This window comes from Chelonoidis abingdonii, chromosome 4 (genome assembly GCF_003597395.2).
Source record: "Chelonoidis abingdonii isolate Lonesome George chromosome 4, CheloAbing_2.0, whole genome shotgun sequence".
Lineage (NCBI taxonomy): Eukaryota > Metazoa > Chordata > Testudines > Testudinidae > Chelonoidis > Chelonoidis abingdonii.
Window position 1 is genome coordinate 92,002,395 of NC_133772.1, and position 17,228 is coordinate 92,019,622.

The 17,228-nt window shown below is 44.5% G+C and overlaps 1 protein-coding gene and 1 non-coding gene across 3 annotated transcripts in view; one reads left to right on the forward strand and one right to left on the reverse strand.

Moving 5' to 3' along the window:
• KNL1 (kinetochore scaffold 1) overlaps window positions 1–11,128 on the reverse strand; it is a 50,227-nt gene extending 39,099 nt beyond the window's left edge. The window contains exons 1-4 of one of the 2 annotated variants that reach the window (XM_075065468.1): window positions 10,942–11,128; window positions 6,767–6,821; window positions 4,512–4,551; window positions 1,479–1,538 (exon numbers count right to left, since the gene is read on the reverse strand). In XM_075065468.1, coding sequence (XP_074921569.1) covers window positions 1,479–1,538; window positions 4,512–4,551; window positions 6,767–6,801 — 135 coding nt within the window. In that variant the 5' untranslated portion in view covers window positions 6,802–6,821; window positions 10,942–11,128. Of the gene's footprint in view, window positions 1–1,478; window positions 1,539–4,511; window positions 4,552–6,766; window positions 6,822–10,431; window positions 10,506–10,941 lie in introns of those variants that run through there. The other variant, XM_075065469.1, reaches the window with a different exon arrangement.
• Window positions 11,129–11,390: 262 nt separating this feature from the next.
• TRNAS-GCU (transfer RNA serine (anticodon GCU)) lies at window positions 11,391–11,472 on the forward strand. The gene has a single exon. It is a non-coding gene; the product is annotated as a tRNA-Ser (tRNA).
• The last annotated feature ends 5,756 nt before the right edge of the window (window positions 11,473–17,228 follow it).

Sequence of the window (17,228 nt, forward strand, 5' to 3'; positions counted from 1 at the left end):
CAATTGTGAGTAAAGTCAAACTACTAAGAAATGATGGAGTTACATTGATCAACATCTCTCTTAACAAAAGCCTTGAGAGTTGGAGACATCTGTTCTTGGGAAGATCCCTAACATGGTGGATTGTGAGCTGTTCTTCACACTGGAACCAGATTTGGCATCTATACTGTATGTAAGTATCTCAGGCCTTATTTGCATATACTGTTGGAAAACATCCACCTTTTGTTCACTGACAGTGAACATATGCTGAATGACATTCATTAAGACTCATTGTAATTGCTCTTGCCACTAACTAAATATGAAGATAAACAGCCTGATCAATAGTGCCTCTGTGCCTTGCCCTTTTTCATTTGCAGACCCCTAAAAAATTTTAAATGGAGGTATGTACCCCCTTTGGAAATCTTAGATAGTCTGTGGACCCCCAGAGGCTCATGGACCACAGGCTGAAAACCACTGTTCTATGGTAACAACAACCGTTTGCAGACCTCTTAAACATAGTCTGAAGACCCACAGGAGTCCGCGGACCACAGATTGAAAACCCTACTCTACATAATACAGGAGGAGACTGCTGGGGTAGACAGGAGTTGAAGAAACAAAGAAAAATGGCCAACATAGTGATTAAGTAAATAGACAATAAAAGAAAGAAACAGAAACTAACTAGCCACATTCAAAAGCTCAAAGGTCAAATACTGGCATCCTGTATATCTTTCTTGTATTCCTCAGTGAAAAATGGGACACGCAAACAATTGAAAATTTTGATTCTGTGATCAATGAAAACCACAAATACAGAGCAAATACCTTCTGGTGAGTAAGTTAAATTTTCCACATCCATATTTATCATAGTGTAACAAACAGTAGTCCATGTATATCCTAGAGCACAGATTTAAAGGAGTGCATTACAAACTTGCAGAATGGCTGGGACTACCTCCACACGTACTATGGGGTGGCAGACGTATACTTGAACTAAATCATGTACTAAAAGTTACTCTGTATAAAATGAAAATATTAATGTTTGTTAACCTTGACCTTAAATAGAGAGTTTGCTGCCTAGTTTTTAATAAGTTAATTTTAGCTTTACATATGTAAAATCATTTTAACTGCCACAATAGTCTATAAACACTAATCAGCCTTAAAACTGTAAGTCTCGTGGACTGTAACAAAAGCAATTAATATCTACTAATTGTTAATTATTGTTATTTTCCCTCTCCTTTTACTTTAAATAAGTTTGCTTTTTGTTAACTAAAATACAAAAAATAAAAAAACTGACTGGAAATAAACACTTTAGTTAGCCTACAAAATATCAGATAAATGTTACAAGAAGTCCACAGAATTTTAGCAACTGAAGCATTCATGTTCTTGAGCAGTTATAACAAGAGTTTCTGCATGTGCAGCAATACCAGTGAGGTGACTCAATCAATGACATTTGTTCTGAACAGACTGCAGCCATTAAAAATATTAACAAGTAAAGGCTTAATGCCTACCTGAGTGAATTCATTCCCACTCCCAAGGTCCTTGAGAGGACTCCGCGGAGCTTTTAAAATCTAAAAAGAAATATTTATAATAGTTGAGAAGATGATTTCTGCAGCTTCAACAATTGGTCTCCTACAAAAGATCAGGCACTCAGGAAAGCTAGCAAATAAGTAACATGTTCCAATACAGACCATCTCTCTCCTCTACTCTACTATGATCAGAATGCTAATCAAGCAAACATTTTGCTGCTGCTTCCTGATTTCTCGAACTTCACCTACCACAAAGGACAGTTTCCAAAAAGCAAGACAGTACAAAACTCCATCTGAGAAAAGTAGTGCACAGGATTGGGACATTAGAAAATGGATGAGACAGTAAGGTTAATTTGGTATTGCACACTGGTGCAGAAGATAAGATTTTTTTAAAGAGATGTTAATGACCAAAGGAAGATGAGTGTGCAGCAACTCTTAAAACCTCTTAGGAATTTTTAAAGCAATCATACAAGATGTACATCTCAGGCAGAGAGCTCATTCTGAATTTCTGAGCATATGTTTCATTTCACTGTTTTAAGCACTTCCAATTCTTCTATTAGACAATAAGGTACATAAGGCTGTCCCTTTCAATAATGAGTTCTTTCACTTTTGTCAGAAAGATACTAGATGAGCTCCATGTATGTTTTTTCTTAAATTATAAATCTTTCCACAGAAACCATGTCAAACTGTGTGATGTCACTTTGTCAATAGAAATGCTTCCATTCTCTTCCATGATGCAACATATGGACTATTAAATAGTTGTCCGATCCACCAGTATATCCACCAAAAGGCTATTTCTATATGCTATGGAGAACACCGAGGACATTTCTACACTACAAAATTAAGTCAACATACAGCCACTGCAATAATTAATTTGATTTTTAATGTCCACACTATGCTCCTTTGTCAGCGGTGTGCATCCTCATCAGGAGCACTTCCACAGATTTAACTGACAGTGTGGGGGCACTGACAGCCCATGCTCCGCCACCTGCGCTCAGACTCTCCCTCCACCCTCCCCACATTCCTCACCGGGAGGCAGATGAAGCTCAGGCTGTCCTTACACACACACACACACACACACACACACACACACACACACACACACACACACACACACACACACACACACACACAAGAGGTAGCTGGCAGGGGTCCAACTCTCCTTCCCCTCTTACCCCTCCTCAATCCCTCACTAGGAGGCCACCTCGGCTCAGGATCTCCTTCTCACCTTCTCTCAAATTATCACTGGAAAGCAGAGATGAGGTTCCGGCTCTCCTCCCCACCACCCCCAATTCCTTACTGGGAGGGCAGCAATGGGCTCTGGCTGTCAGCCCCTGGTGACAAAGGGCAATGTAAGCAGCACAGTGCTTACACCAGGGATCAGCAACCTTTGGCACGTGGCCCATCAGAGAAATCTGCTGACTGGCCGAGAGGGTTTGTTTACCAACCAGCGTCTGCAGGTTTCGCCTATCACAGCTCCCACTGGCCGCGGTTTGTCATTCCAAGTTAATGGGTGCTGCGGGAACTAGCGTGGGCCATGGGATGTGCTAGCCACTGCTTCCCGCAGCCCCCATTGGCTTGGAACAGCAAACCACGGCAGTGGGAGCTGCATCAGCCAAACCCTGCGCATGCTGCCAGGTAAACAAAACTGTCCGGCCCAACACGCGGGATTTCCCTGATGGGTCCGCGTGCCAAAGGTTGCGACTCCGGTGTTGAACAACTTTATGTATAAACAGATAGCTAAGGGTTAATGTTTCTTTTACCGCTGTAAGGGTTAACAAAGGGAAAAACACCTTGGAAAGAGGAGCAATCAGGAAAAACGGTGATTCAAAGGCTTAAGGGAGCGAATTTGCGTGGTGTTTCTTGTGTTATGGGTCTTTTGTCTGTTGGTGCTCTCTCAGCTATGAGAAGATCTATTTCCCGTCCTTAATCTTCTGTTTCCCAAGTTGTACTAAACAAAGGTAGCAAAAAGAAGTCTTTTAAATGGTTTGCTGTTTTGCATCTGTTGGTAATCGGCTGGTGAGATTCTTTAGAAGTGTATTTGGCTAATAAGTCTTTAAATCTGTATGTGTTTTGGATAAGGCGCTGCCTTATCCTTTTCTATTTTATTATTTTCTATAAGTTGAAACCCTGTTATCTTACAATCTAGATTACAGAGAACTGTTTATTCTTATTCTTTCTTCTTTTTTTATTAAAAGTTTTTGCTTTCTTTAGACCTTTTGATTTTTTGTTTTAGTGACCACCAGGAAATTGGTGGGAGAAAAGGAAGACGGGGGTGGGGAGGAAACTGTCTATGTGTTTAACTCTTCTATGTCCCAGGGGGAAGAAGCAAGGGGGAAGAGCAGATAGAATCTTTTCTGTTTCCTTGTCTTTGGGTTTTCGTCTTTGTGAAGAGAGGAAACATGCTTTTGGTATTGTTGATGTAAAGACGGTGCATCATAACGTCTCAGTTAGCCCAGAGATCGCTGATTGCCCTGGGTGGAGAGAGGTGGGGGGAGATGGTTTATTTCCGTTTGTGATAAGACCAGGGCTTCTGAGTCTTGGGGTCCCCCACGAGAAGATTATGGAGACCAGAGAGGGAGACAAGCCCTGGAAATCACTTGGCTGGTGGCAGCGATATCAGATCTAAGCTGGTAATTAAGCTTAGAGGGTTCATGCTAGCTTCTCAGTTTATGAATGCTAAGGTTCAAATCTGAGTAGGAAGCTATGACAACACAGACATTGCATTGACTTAATTACATCAACTTAAGCATTCCACTTTCACAGAAGTGGAATTATTAAATTGATGTAGTGTGTGACTTACATTGGCAGAAACGACACTTTAATGTAGATGCTTACTGAGTAAGTGGCCACACTGCACTATAAAAGTAATTAGAATGACCATCAGAAAGAGATGTGTAGGCAAACCCTGACTCACTCTTTTTTGACTCTGAGGATTTTCCGTATGCTAGGGAAAAAAGCAGGCTCATCTATATCAGCTTCCAATATTGATAAAACTTATTCAGTCACACTCACCGAGGAACGCCTTTGCCTTCTGATGCGTTCTGTATGATCACTGAGAGAAAAGAAAAACTGTTAGTGTGTAAACCCACACAAGGGATGTCATTCTTCAATGATACTATCTTTAACAAGTTTCTAAAATGGGCAGGATTTAATTATTTTTATGTTTAGAAAATAATTCAATCCAAGCCCTCTTGGCAGAGCTGATCCCAATACTAGAGAGCAGAAAAGAAGTTCCGGAAAATATAGTGCTGTTCCCCCCAATCCCCCCTCCCCCGCTTTTTTTTTTTTTTTTTCTGATGACACCTTTACTTGTAAAGAATTAATCCCTCCTTTACCTGTAAAGGGTTAAGAATCTCAAATAACCTGGTTGGCACCTGACCAAAAGAACCAATAAGGGGAGAAGATACTTTCAAATCTGTGGGGGAAGGTTTTTGTTTTTTGTTCCTTTGTGTTCTCCGGGACAGCGAGGAACCAGGGCAGGGAAAATACATCTCCCTAAGCCATATCTGAACTAAGCATCTAATATTACAGAAATAGTAAGTAATAGCAAGGAAATGCATTAGATCAGGGGTCGGCAACCTGTGGCACGCGAGCTGATTTTGCCTGGCACGGGGGTGCCAGCCAGGGTCCCGGCTGCCAGCCCCGCTCAGCCTGCTGCCAGCTGAGTAAACGGCAGGAGGCTAGCGGGGCCGGCGGCCAGGACCCCAGAAAGGCGGCAGATGCGCTCCCTGGCTCTCTCCTCATTGTGCTCGGGTTCTGTGGCTCCCGGGATTGAGAGCCGCCGGGGCACGGGGCCCTGAGTCTGCTGGAGGGGTGGCGGCTCACACTCCCGGGAGCCGCAGAGCCCAAGCACAGCAAGGGGAGAGCCAGGGAGCGCATGGGGACTGCCGCCCGCAGGCATCCACTGCAGGAGCCTCCTGGGGGCAGCACTGGGCCGCAGCCCAAGTAGGCGCACCCCCCAGCTCCTTCCTCACTGCGCCCGGGTTCTGCAGCTCCCGGAAGTGTAAGCCGCCGCCGCTGCCCCTCCCACAGCTCTCCCCCTCTCACTGCCTCAGCACTCTGTTTTGCCGCCACGTGGAGCCAGCATGTGTGACCGCCATGGGCATGATAAGGGGAGGGGGGAACCTGGTCTAGGAACAGCCCCTGGGCACAGCTGGCCCCTGGGGTCTATAAAATCTCATTGGGATTTGCCCTTCAATGAACTGATGTGCGGGGGGCAGGGCGCAAGGTGGAAGTTTCGCCTAGGGTGCAAAATATCCTTGCACTGGCCCTGCCCCGGGGGTGGGAGTGCACCCCAGGTTAAGAACCACTGCACTAAACTGATAAGCTCTGCATTTTAATTTAATTTTAAATGAAGCTTCTTAAACATTTTTAAAAACTTGTTTACTTTACGTACAACAATAGTTTATAGATTTATACAGTAACCTTCTAAAAACGTTAAAATGTATTACCAGCACGTGAAACCTTAAAATGAGAGTGAATAAATGAAGACTCGGCACACCATGTCTGAAAGGTTGCCGACTCCTGCGTTAGATTATCTTTCGTTTTAGCTTGTGAATTTTTCCTGTGCTAAGAGGGAGGTTTTTGTAACATTAAAGTTTTTGTAACTTTAAAGTTTTGCCTAGAGAGGAAATCCTGTATTTTGAATCTGATTACCCTGTAAATTACTTTCCATCCTGATTTTATAGAGGTGCTTCTTTTACTTTTTCTTTATTATAAAGTTCTGTTTTTTAAGAATCTGATTGGGTTTTTAGGACACTAAAAACCCAAGGGTCTGATCTGTACTCACCCTGGTCACTCTCAAGCCTTCCCAGGAAAGGGGGTGAAGGGGCTTGCGGGAATATTTTGGGGAAACAGGAACTCCAAGTGGTTCTTTTCCTGAATCTTTGTTTAACTCACTTGGTGGTGGCAGCAGTACTTATCCAAGGACAAGGAAAGATTTGTGCCTTGGGGAAGTTTTTAACCTAAGCTGGTAGAAATAAGTTTAGGGGGTCTTTCATGTAGGTCCCCACATCTGTACCCCAGAGTTCAGAATGGGGAGGGAACCCTAACACACCTCAAAAAACCTACTGCTATGAAATATTTGTAGAACTTCCCCTTATTGTACCAACGAAGCTCCCTCTGTCCTTTGGGTTTAATGGAGATGTTAGTGACTCTGGGGACAGCTGCTGTGTGTAGGGCCAAGGACAGGAAATAATTCACCTTTATCCACTAAAACAAAACAATGTATGGAACCTTAAAATTCTCAGCTGGAAGCTTCCACTTACTTTTCCTCATTTGATTCTGAATAAATCCTGTCCATTTCTGAAGGGCGTGCTTTTCCTGTAACAAACAACGTTAAAATCCAAAAAACAGCTAAGAGTCAAGGAATAGGGAAATCACATTAAGCCTCGGCCCGCGCCGCTTCCCGCAGCCCCCATTGGCCTGGAACAGTGAACTGTGGCCAGTGGGAGCTGCAATCAGCCGAACCTGTGGACGCAGCAGGTAAACAAACAGGTCCGGCCCGCCAGGGGCTTTCCCTGAACAAGCGGCAGACGGGCTTTGAGAACCACTGCTCTAAAATCAACATGCTTAGCTGGATTTCTTTGAAGTTTGGCATGCCTCACGAGGTGCAGGGCAAGGTTAGGGATTCAAAAAGTTGGAGTCATTTAAGCCAGGAGTTACAGAAAAGTTGAAAAGTTTCTAGGATTTTTTTTGTTTTGACAGAACTATAGTTTGACAGAACTATTGATGCAATGTGGATCAAAATGGTCTCATCTGTCAAGTTTTGCCCAAGGTGTTGTATGGCATTCTCTAAATCTTTGGGGGACCCAAGTTGAGAGTGGTATTTAAGAAAATGTACATTTTTACACTGTGCATGTGCCAATACTAGAAAAGCAGCTAAGAGTTCAATTCTTTGCATTATAAATGCTTAAAACTTGACTTCTGTAAGTGCTCTAGAATCCAAATTGTAACACTGATTGCTTTGAAATTTGGTGTGCCTCAAAAGAGGACATGGTAGTGTTAGTGATCCAAATTTGGGGTCATTTGACCCAGGGCTTCCGGAATTAAAGCCCCCATCACCAAATGGTTTTCTTTTGCTGCCTTATACTGTTTAAACTGAGAGGTACTAATAAAAAAAATAAAAAAAGAGCTACCATATCAAGTCACACCAATGGTCCATCTAGCCCACTATACAGTCTCCAACAGTGGCTAATACCAGAGTTTCAGCGGGATGTACAGAACAGGGCAATTCTGGAGATATCCACCCCGCCTTCCTCTCTTGACTTCTGGCAGTCAGAGGTTAAGGGTCACTCCAGGCATGGGGCTACCTCCCTGACCATCTTGGCTAATAGCCATTTATGTACCTTTCCTCCAGGAACTTGTCTAGTTCCCCCCCCCCCACACCCCGCACTCACCCACCCACCCAGTTGTGTTTTTGGCTATCACAACATCCCATAGCAGTAAGCTCCACAGGTTAATTGTGCATTGTGTGAAAAAGTATTTCCTCTTGCTTGTAGTAAACCTACTTCCTATTAATTTTATCAAGGACCCTGGTTTTTGTATTGTAGGAAAAGGTAAATAACATTTCTCTGTTCACTTTTTCCACACCATTCATGATTTTATAGACCTCTATCATATATCTCCTCAATTATCCCTTTTCTAAGCTGAACAGCCCTAATTTTTTTCAGTCTCTCCTCGTATGTAAGCCATTCCATATCCCTGATCATCTTTGTTGCCCTTCTCTGAACATTTTCCAGTCCCACATCCTTTCTGAAATGAGGTGACCAGAACTCGACACAGTATTCAAGGTGTGGGCATACCGTGGATTTATATAGTGGCATTGTACTTTGTCTCTCTTATTTTCTATCCCTTTCCTAATAGTTCCTAACATTCTATTAAACTTTTTGACCACTGATGCACATTGAACTGAAGTTTTCAGACAGCTATCCACCATGATTCCAAGATCTCCTTCTTTAGTGGAAACAGCTAATTTAGACCCCATCATTATATTTGTGAAGTTGGAATTATTTTTTCCAATGACTGGATGAATGACAGACCTCTTAATGGCCGTGAGCCCACCCTTCAATTAACAGAACTAAGGAAAAGTAAATCATAAGTCCCCAACTAAGAGAAAAGGAGTTTGGGACTGAGCGGCTGGAAGTTGCTGCAATTTGTGAATCAAAGGTGGCAGTTTCATTGTGGGGGAGGAAATTAGACATATGAATGCTTGTTGGGAGGGAAAGGGAAAGATATTAGGGGACAAAGGAGTGGGGGAATAAGGGGTTGGGGTTTGGAGCTTCAGCAAGGAGAGGGGGATAAATAGGGATGAATACTAGGGAAGACGAGAGAGGCTGCCAGCTAAGATGAGAGAACTATAGCACCCCAGCTCTTCCAGTGCACCCCAATACTCTGCAGCCCACAGCTTTGCCAGTATGCTCCAACCACTCTGCTCCCGCAGATGCCAGTGGAGCCCCACCAGCCTACACCCCAACTCTCCTGCACCCCAGCTCTACCAGTGCCCGCCAACCTCCTGCATTACCAATTCACCCCAGTCCCATGCACCTCAAAGCTCTGCCAGTGCACCCTAAGCTTCCTGCATCCCACAGCCCTGTCAGCACATCCCAAGACAGGATGAAAGTTATTAATACGTGTTGGAAGTATATTGATTAGGTCCATGGCTGACTGGAAATCTGTACTGTATGGCATAGAAATATTACAAGCTCTGATATCTCAGTGTCTCTCTGATATGAGGTACATCTATTGGACAGAGGTCAGAGAATCTCTCTCTCAAACATAAAACTGGCCTGGCTCAAGAGGTGTGCCAAAGCTGGACTGATGGGGCACAGGTGATCCATGTTTGGGGTGAGAGGGCAGCTGGCTTAGTATGCTAATTGCAGGATATGATATGTACAACTACTTAAATAACTACTAACTCCTATCAACAATATAGTTTATCACGTTTAAAGAACTAGAAAATTCAGTGGCAAAAAACTATGTTAACACTGAGTTAAGGTTGCTTTGCAGTAGTTTTTTTGCTGACTTGAGCACACCTCAAACATCTGCAAGCCAGGAAATGTTAAGTTAAGGTGGCCTATGCAACCTTAATTCTGTCCTCTTTCATCTCCTCCTGTTAACACACATACTTTTAGTCTGCCAACACCACAGTTGCAGAAACATACAAGCTCTTCACCTCCTTTTACAACCCATTCTCTCTCACCCACAGGATTCCATATAACACTATTAAAGGATAAAGCGGGGGGGGGGTCCCCCACATCACCTTCCCTTTACCCTCCTTGTGAATATTGAGGCATTGCTCAAATTCACACTGGCCCTTGGCACTATAAGATTCAACAGGTGCCAGATCTTGGCCTACACTCAAACACTTAACCAACTCCCTAGAAAGAATACCACATGTGTAGAATTTAAGAACCACTTTATGGCCTTTTACAACTCCTTTACCCTGAAGGTACATCTACGTTTGAGCTGAGAGCTGTGATTCCCAGCTCACATAGATATACCCATGCTAGCTCTGCTGGAGTTAGCACGCTAAAAATAACATTGTAGCCAAGGAAGCATGGGCGATGGCTCAAGCTATCATCCTGAGAATGTACTCAGAGAGTCCAGGTGGGCTTGTACTGGGAGCTCTCATGCATGCTACCCCAACTATACTGCTATTTTTAGCTATCATTAAAAGCATTAGAATTCTCTCCTATTCCACCTCACTGTTGAAAATATCCTTTGTAATAAAGACTCTATGCCTTGCTACTGACATTCTACTACTTTCTGCTGCTGCTACACAATTCTGCTGCGAAATAATGCATACCAACAAAAGTTTCTAGGGTAGATGTGGCCAAAGAAAGGGGAGGAACAAAATATCGGCACAAAATAGCTGTAAAAAACAACTCTCTGTGCTTAAGAACGTTAGTATGCAAACGGTCCCAACACTTACTAATGGGACAGGCTGCACTGAGGTCCCCCCCAAACTGCTGCTGTTCGGCTGAGAGCAAGTTTCGATCAGCGGTGATGCCGCGTTCGCAATGGAAAAGAAGCAAGACGCGTTTTAAGAACCGAACGCTTCGCACGTGCAGAGCTGCACCGCACAGACCTGCATGTGCGGGACCCCGAGGTCTCGGCTTCCCCCTCACTCCGCTCCCAACACCTCTTGCAAGACTGAGCTGTTTCGATGAGACAGTTACCGTCAGCTCACGACACGCAGAGGAGCGGGAGGCGATCCGCCCTCAGCCCCAGACGGGGAGAGGGGCCCATCAGGATCCAGGAAGCCCCCCGCCCGGTCACAGACCCTCCCGCCCTACACAGGGCGGCGCGGCGGGTCGCGCGGCGGGGGGGCTCTCGTGTGACCCGCCCTCCCTGCACGTAGCCGGGCCGGGCCCGCGCCCTCCAGTCCCACCTCTTTCCTCGCCGCCCCGCTCAGGGGCCGCCGCCATTAAGGACTCCTCACCCTCTGCGGCTCCGCTCCAAATCCAGCCCTCAAGGCACCAACGCCTCCTCGCCGCGCCCGCTTACTCCAGCTGCGCCCATTAGGCTCGGCCGGAGCCGCAGCTTCACTATTCAAACCTAACCGCCTATTCTTGCGCATGCACCCTGGGCTCCCGGCAAACCGATACGACAGTACAATATGGTGGCCCCTAGACACTCTGCCGTACAACATGGCGGCCACCGAATTTCCGTACAACATGGCAGCCTCCGCTCAGTCAGCTCTACGTACTGCACTGCAATGCCTCGTCCTAAACTATTTCAGGGCTCCCCTCCCGCGCAAAAAGCGCTGCTGGGAGGATTGTTCCTCGTGGCGGGAACCTCTGTATGTGTATATTGGATAGGGATCCCAAAAACAAGCTAAGCCTGACTAGAATCCTTTCTTATAGACTACAGGAGGCCCTAGCTCTCTGTGACGAGGTGGCCGAGTGGTTAAGGCGATGGACTGCTAATCCATTGTGCTCTGCACGCGTGGGTTCGAATCCCATCCTCGTCGAAAAGGGTTCTTTTTTTTTTTTTTTTTCTGTTCAATAAATAAATGAACTGACTGGATTTAAATTATTGCTTGCTGGCGGGGGCGCTTGATTATTTAGCAGGGAACCTAACACTTCCGCCAGGTTCACTGAGCGCAACCACAATCTCGTATCAGGGCGTTGGGTGACTATAGTGATTGGGGAGCTCGCCAGAGACAGTTCGTGCCTCCCGAGCTGAAAGGCAGTTTGGTGCCCAAGCAGCTCCGTCAGGGGGACGTGTGCTGCCTTCCCTCCCACCGCGGCGGCCCAAGCTGCTCTGTTATAAGCGGGACACGCGGGCTTCCTTCTTACAGGGGGAAGAGCTGATCCGCACTGTCACAGGGGAGCGCGCCGGCTTTCTTCTCAGGCGGTACAATCCGAACCGCTCTCTAGTATATAGGGGAAATATCTGCCCTGTTTGCTTACAGGGAACATTTCAGGTCTCCTTCATGGGGTGGCGGGGTGGGGACGACACAGCTGGACTACTGAATTATAGCAACAAAGAGTCGTGTGGCACCCTAAAGACTAACAGTTGTATTGGAGCTTTCCTGAGTAAATACTCACTTCCTCAGAAGCATTGTAACACACGGTGCCACAGGACTCCTCCTTCCTTTTTACAGATGCAGACTAAGGCGCCTACCCCTCTGATACTTGAATTATGGGAGACAGCCCACTTGCTCCTTGTTAGAGGGTGACACCTGTCCTTTTTGTTACTGGGAAATACAGTATCTGGCCTTCCCCTGTGCTGTAGGGGAACATCTGGGCAGCTCCTTGTTACAGAATAGCTGCTTTCCTGTGGAAGGAAAGACACCTGTGTTTCTCACTGTGGTGGGGGGAACATGTGTGTGCTTCTCTCTTCCCTCTGGTGGTCTGACCCAGATGCCCAGACCTGAAGAAGAGCTCTGTGGAGCTCGGAAGCTTGTCTTTCACCAACAGAAGTTGGTTCAATAAAAGATATGACCTCACCCGTCTTGTCACTCCCATGTCCTGGGACCAACAAGGCTACAACACTTCAGACAACAGTGGACTAGGGAGGCATCTGGGCTTCCATAGTGGAGAGACATTTGGAGTCCCCTTTGATATTGGAGCTAACAACTGGGCTTTCCTGTTAGGATGACCTGAAAATCCCTGATATGGTGGTGGTGGTATTTGTTTCGCTCACCCTCTGATAAAGAACAAAAACTGGGTTTGTTCCTGTAGTGGGAGTAACCTCCCTAAACTATCCACTTTTCCAGGGAGCAAGGAATAACATCTGGGCTTCTTGCAAAGGGGACTTTTGATCTCTGAGGTAAGAAGGTGCATCTTGGTTGTCCCCTGGTGGTAATAGGAACTCATCTGGATTTCCCTATTTTAACAAACTGAACTGAGCTTCTTTCTGTTATAGGTAAGCTTGGAAGAGTTAGACTTTTCATTGGTAAATGTCAGAAAATGTTGATTTCACCATACACACACAAACTGATGAAAATTATTTCAATCAAAATTTACAGAGAAGCAAAGTAAGAAAAATTCTGCCTCAGACCTTATTAGAGTTTGATTTAAGGATATTTACTTTGTAGATTTTTGACATGTGACATTGACAATGTTTGTTTTAATGGGTGTAAAGCTTTAATTTTTGATTCTCAACATCAACTGTCATTAAATAATTATTGACTGACCCCATTATGTTACAGCTCTCAATTTCCTGCAGCTGTGAAAATTTAAACTGATAAAAATTGAAAAAAAAGCTTAAAATAAACAGAGATATTATCCATCAAAATTATATTTAAAAAACTGAATTCTGCCAAGCCTAGTTATAGTGGATGGACATCTGTGCTTCCTTATAGCAGAAAGGAACAGCTGAACTTTCATGAACATTTCCTGTGTCCAGGGCCAGCTCCAGGCACCAGCTAAAGAAGCAGGTGCTTGGGGCGGCCAATACCAAGGGACAGCACTCCGGCCACTATTGGGGCGGCACACCCGGGTCTTCGGCAGCAGGTCCCTCAGTCCCTCTCGGAGCGAAGGACCTGCCGCCGAATCGCCGCCCAAGAGTGGAGCAGAGTGATTGCACTGCTGCGGTTTTTATGTTTATTTATTTATTTATTTATTTATTTATTGCTGCTAGGTCCAGCAGAAAACCTGGAGCCGAGCTGCCTGTGTCTATGTGTTTTACACTAACACGTATGCCTATCCTCCCAGCTACATGCTTTAAAGGTGATTAATAAAGGAGGGAGGTATGGGGGGAAATACTTATCTGCTGTTCTAGTTCTTATTTTTAAAGGCCAACAAAGTTCCCTGGGGAAAAAAAAAGAAAAAAAAAGTTTTTTGCCCTGTTTTTTTGTATTAAGAGGTTTATCTCCTGTCCAGAGTGGAAGACTACAAGCCAGTGAAATTGCACAAATCAAGAGAATGAAAGCTGAGCAATTGACAGTGGAAAGGATTTTTAGTCAGATTCTTTAAAACTCCAATTTTATTTATTGACAACTGTTTAATATTAGTAACTCATTTTGGAGAAAGGTTATCTTTGAATGATCACGTCAGGTGAAAAGCAGCACATATTGCCTGGGTTATTAATCTAGACAAAACTAAGTCCCTGACCATTACCATCAAGCACCCTCCAACTCCAGATTACAACCAGCTCACTGTTAACCTGTCTGCAAGGACAGAGAACTCCGGGGCTGCAGGTGCCAGTGTTCTCGGTCCCTGGCAGGCGCGGGGCTGTGGCTTAAGCCGGAGAGAAGCTGCAGCCCTGCGCCTGGTAGGGACAGAGAATTCTGGGGCTGCGAGCGCCAGTATTCTCGGTCCCCGGCAGGCGCGGGACCCACCTAGTGCCCAGCAGGGGAGAGAATCCAGGGCCCCCGCGCCTGATGGGGACAGAGTACTCCGATGCTGCGGGCACCGGTGTTCTCTGTCCTTGTGACTTCTCTCCATCTTCTCTCTGGATTCATTTATTATGTAATATTAAATATGTTTTTTGTATTATTTAATGTACAAATACAAAATAAGCTTTGAAAAATTGTTGGCTCTTCTGAAAAAATTGTTGTACTCTTCTGAAAACATGAATGTGCTTCTGGCCACAAAAAGGGATCACTGTTGTACAGTATGTTAGGATTGGTTAGAAAATTGTTTAGTCATATTTTAGTAAAATGACTGGTTAAGGTACAGCTAAGCAAGACTCAAGTTTCACTATATAAACTGATCTAAAAGGATGGTCTTTGGATCCAACTCCAGGACATAGCCCCAAGATCAGAGCTGCCAGACCTCAGCACCCTGCCACCCACTCCATGCAGAAGTTGGAGGCCCCAGATGACCTGATCCTAATTGTCCATCAAGAAGAGTTCATCTGCCTTATTGAGAGTGGTGAGCATTGTGTGCTTTGCATGAGTATTTTGTTTTGGTAACTGTTAATAGAGGTTAAGTAGGATATTACTGTGTAAGGCTCTTTCACCAGTAAAAGACTCCGCAAACCCGCAGAGTGTAAGGTTATGCCCTGAGCCAAAGGAAGGGTAAGAACGGGTGCCTAAATTAACAGGGTTACACCTGAGCCCTAAGGAACAAGGTAGGGGTGGCTGCTCTAGAGCATAAGATTACACCTGAGCTCTAGGAAGGGGGAAGGGGTGTGTGTGCTTAAATTAAGAGGGTTATGCTTTAAGCCCTGGGAACTGAGTAAAGGTGGGTGCCCTTGGAGTGTGTGCATAACAGAATTTTGTGCAGGTAACACTTCTCTGTATTTTTTTCCAGTTCTAGTTGTCAAGGTTCCTTCCCCACTCTGAACTTTAGGGTACAAACGTGGGGACCTGCATGGACACTCCTAAGCTTATTTACTAGCTTAGATCTGGTAACTGCCACCATCCAGAAATTATAGTGTCTGGAACACTTCCTGTCCCCCCAAAACTCTCCCCTCCCTGGGTGGCCTTGAGGGACTTCACCAATTCCCTGGTGAACATAGGGTCCAAACCCCTTGGATCTTAAAACAAGGAGAAATTAACCATCCCCCCTCCTTTCCCCCACCAATCCCTGGTGAGTCCAGATCCAACCCCCTTGGATCTTAAAACAAGGAAAAATCAATCAGGTTCTTAAAAAGAAAGCTTTTAATTAAAGAAGAGAGGTAAAAATTATCTCTGTAAAATCAGGATGGAAAATACTTTACAGGGTAATCAGATTCATATAGTCCAGAGGAACCCCTTCTAGCCTTAGGTTCAAAGTTACAGCAAACAGAGGTAAAATCCTCTCAGAAAAAAAAAAAAAAAAAAAAAGGACATTTACAGGTTTAGAAAACAAACATAAGACTAATCCATCTTGCCTGGCTATTACTTACAATTTTGAAACATGAGAGACTGATTCAGAAAGATTTGGAGAGCCTGGATGGACGTCTGGTCCCTCTTAGTCCCAAGAGCGAACAACCACCAAAACAAAGAGCACAAACAAAGACTTCCCTCCACCAAGATTTGAAAGTATCTTGTCCCTCTATTGGTCCTCTGGTCAGGGATCAGCCAGGTTTACTGAGCTTCTTAACTCTTTACAGGTAATAGAGGCATTAACCCTTAACTATCTGTTTATGACATTAATACATCTCTTTTTAGATGAAATATGCAGTTAATAGAACAGAAGAGCTCCCATGAGGCAATTCTGTTCCATGGCTTAAACACATAATTACAACTGAAAACTGGAAGGTGGATAAGGAACTGGTTAAAGGGGAGACTACAACGGGTAGTACTGAAAGGGGAACTGTCAGGCTGGAAGAAGGTTACTAGTGCAGTTCCTCAGGGATCAGTTTTGGGACCAATCTTATTTAAGCTTTTTATTGCTGACCTTGGCACAAAAAGTGGGAACGTGCTAATAAAGTTTGCGGATGACACAAAGTTGGGAGGTATTGCCAATACAGAGAAGGACTGGGATATCATACAGGAAGACCTGGATGACCTTGTAAACTGGAGTAATAGTAATAGGATGAAATTTAATAGTGAAAAGTGCAAGGTCTGCATTTGGATTAACAATAAGAATTTTTGGTTTATAAATTGGGGACACCATCCGTTATTGAAGTAAACAGGAGGAGGAGAAGGACCTTGATTTTTGTTGATCACAGGATTTGATATGGAGCCACCATTGTGATACAAAAGCCGGTAAAAAAGCTATGTGTTATTAGGATGCATCAGTCAAGATAAGGAGGTGTGAGGTTCCATTATACAAGCACTGGTGAATCCATCGAATTAGCTGTCAGTTCCTGGTATCCCATGATAAGAAGGAATGAAGTTCAAACTGGAACAGGTTCATAGGAGAAGGCTACTAGGATGATCTGAGGAATGGGAAAACTTGTCTTTGGAAAGGGAGACTTGCTTGTTAGCCGAACCAAAAAGACTAGCTGAGGGGTAGATATGATTGCTCTTTATAAATATATGTAGAGGACAAATATCGGAGGGAGAGGATTATTTAAGCTTAGTACCATTTGGATACAAGAACAAATTGATATAACTGGACACTAGAAGTTTGGACTTGAAATTAGCATGAAGATTCTAACCATTAGAAGATGGAAATTTACTACTATTTTTCTGGAACACCAGCGGCGTGGTGGTGCCAAGGGGGAATAGATGGGGGGGAAAAGACATCTTGCTTTTCGAAGACTTAAGCGGATAAGTTAATGGGAGATCGTATGAGAATTGAGATAGACCTAATTTTGGCAATTAAATCATCTTTGATTTTTAGGCAGTAAAATGCCAATGACCTGGTGCATGGATGTTATGATGCGTGCGGATGAGAGTTACTA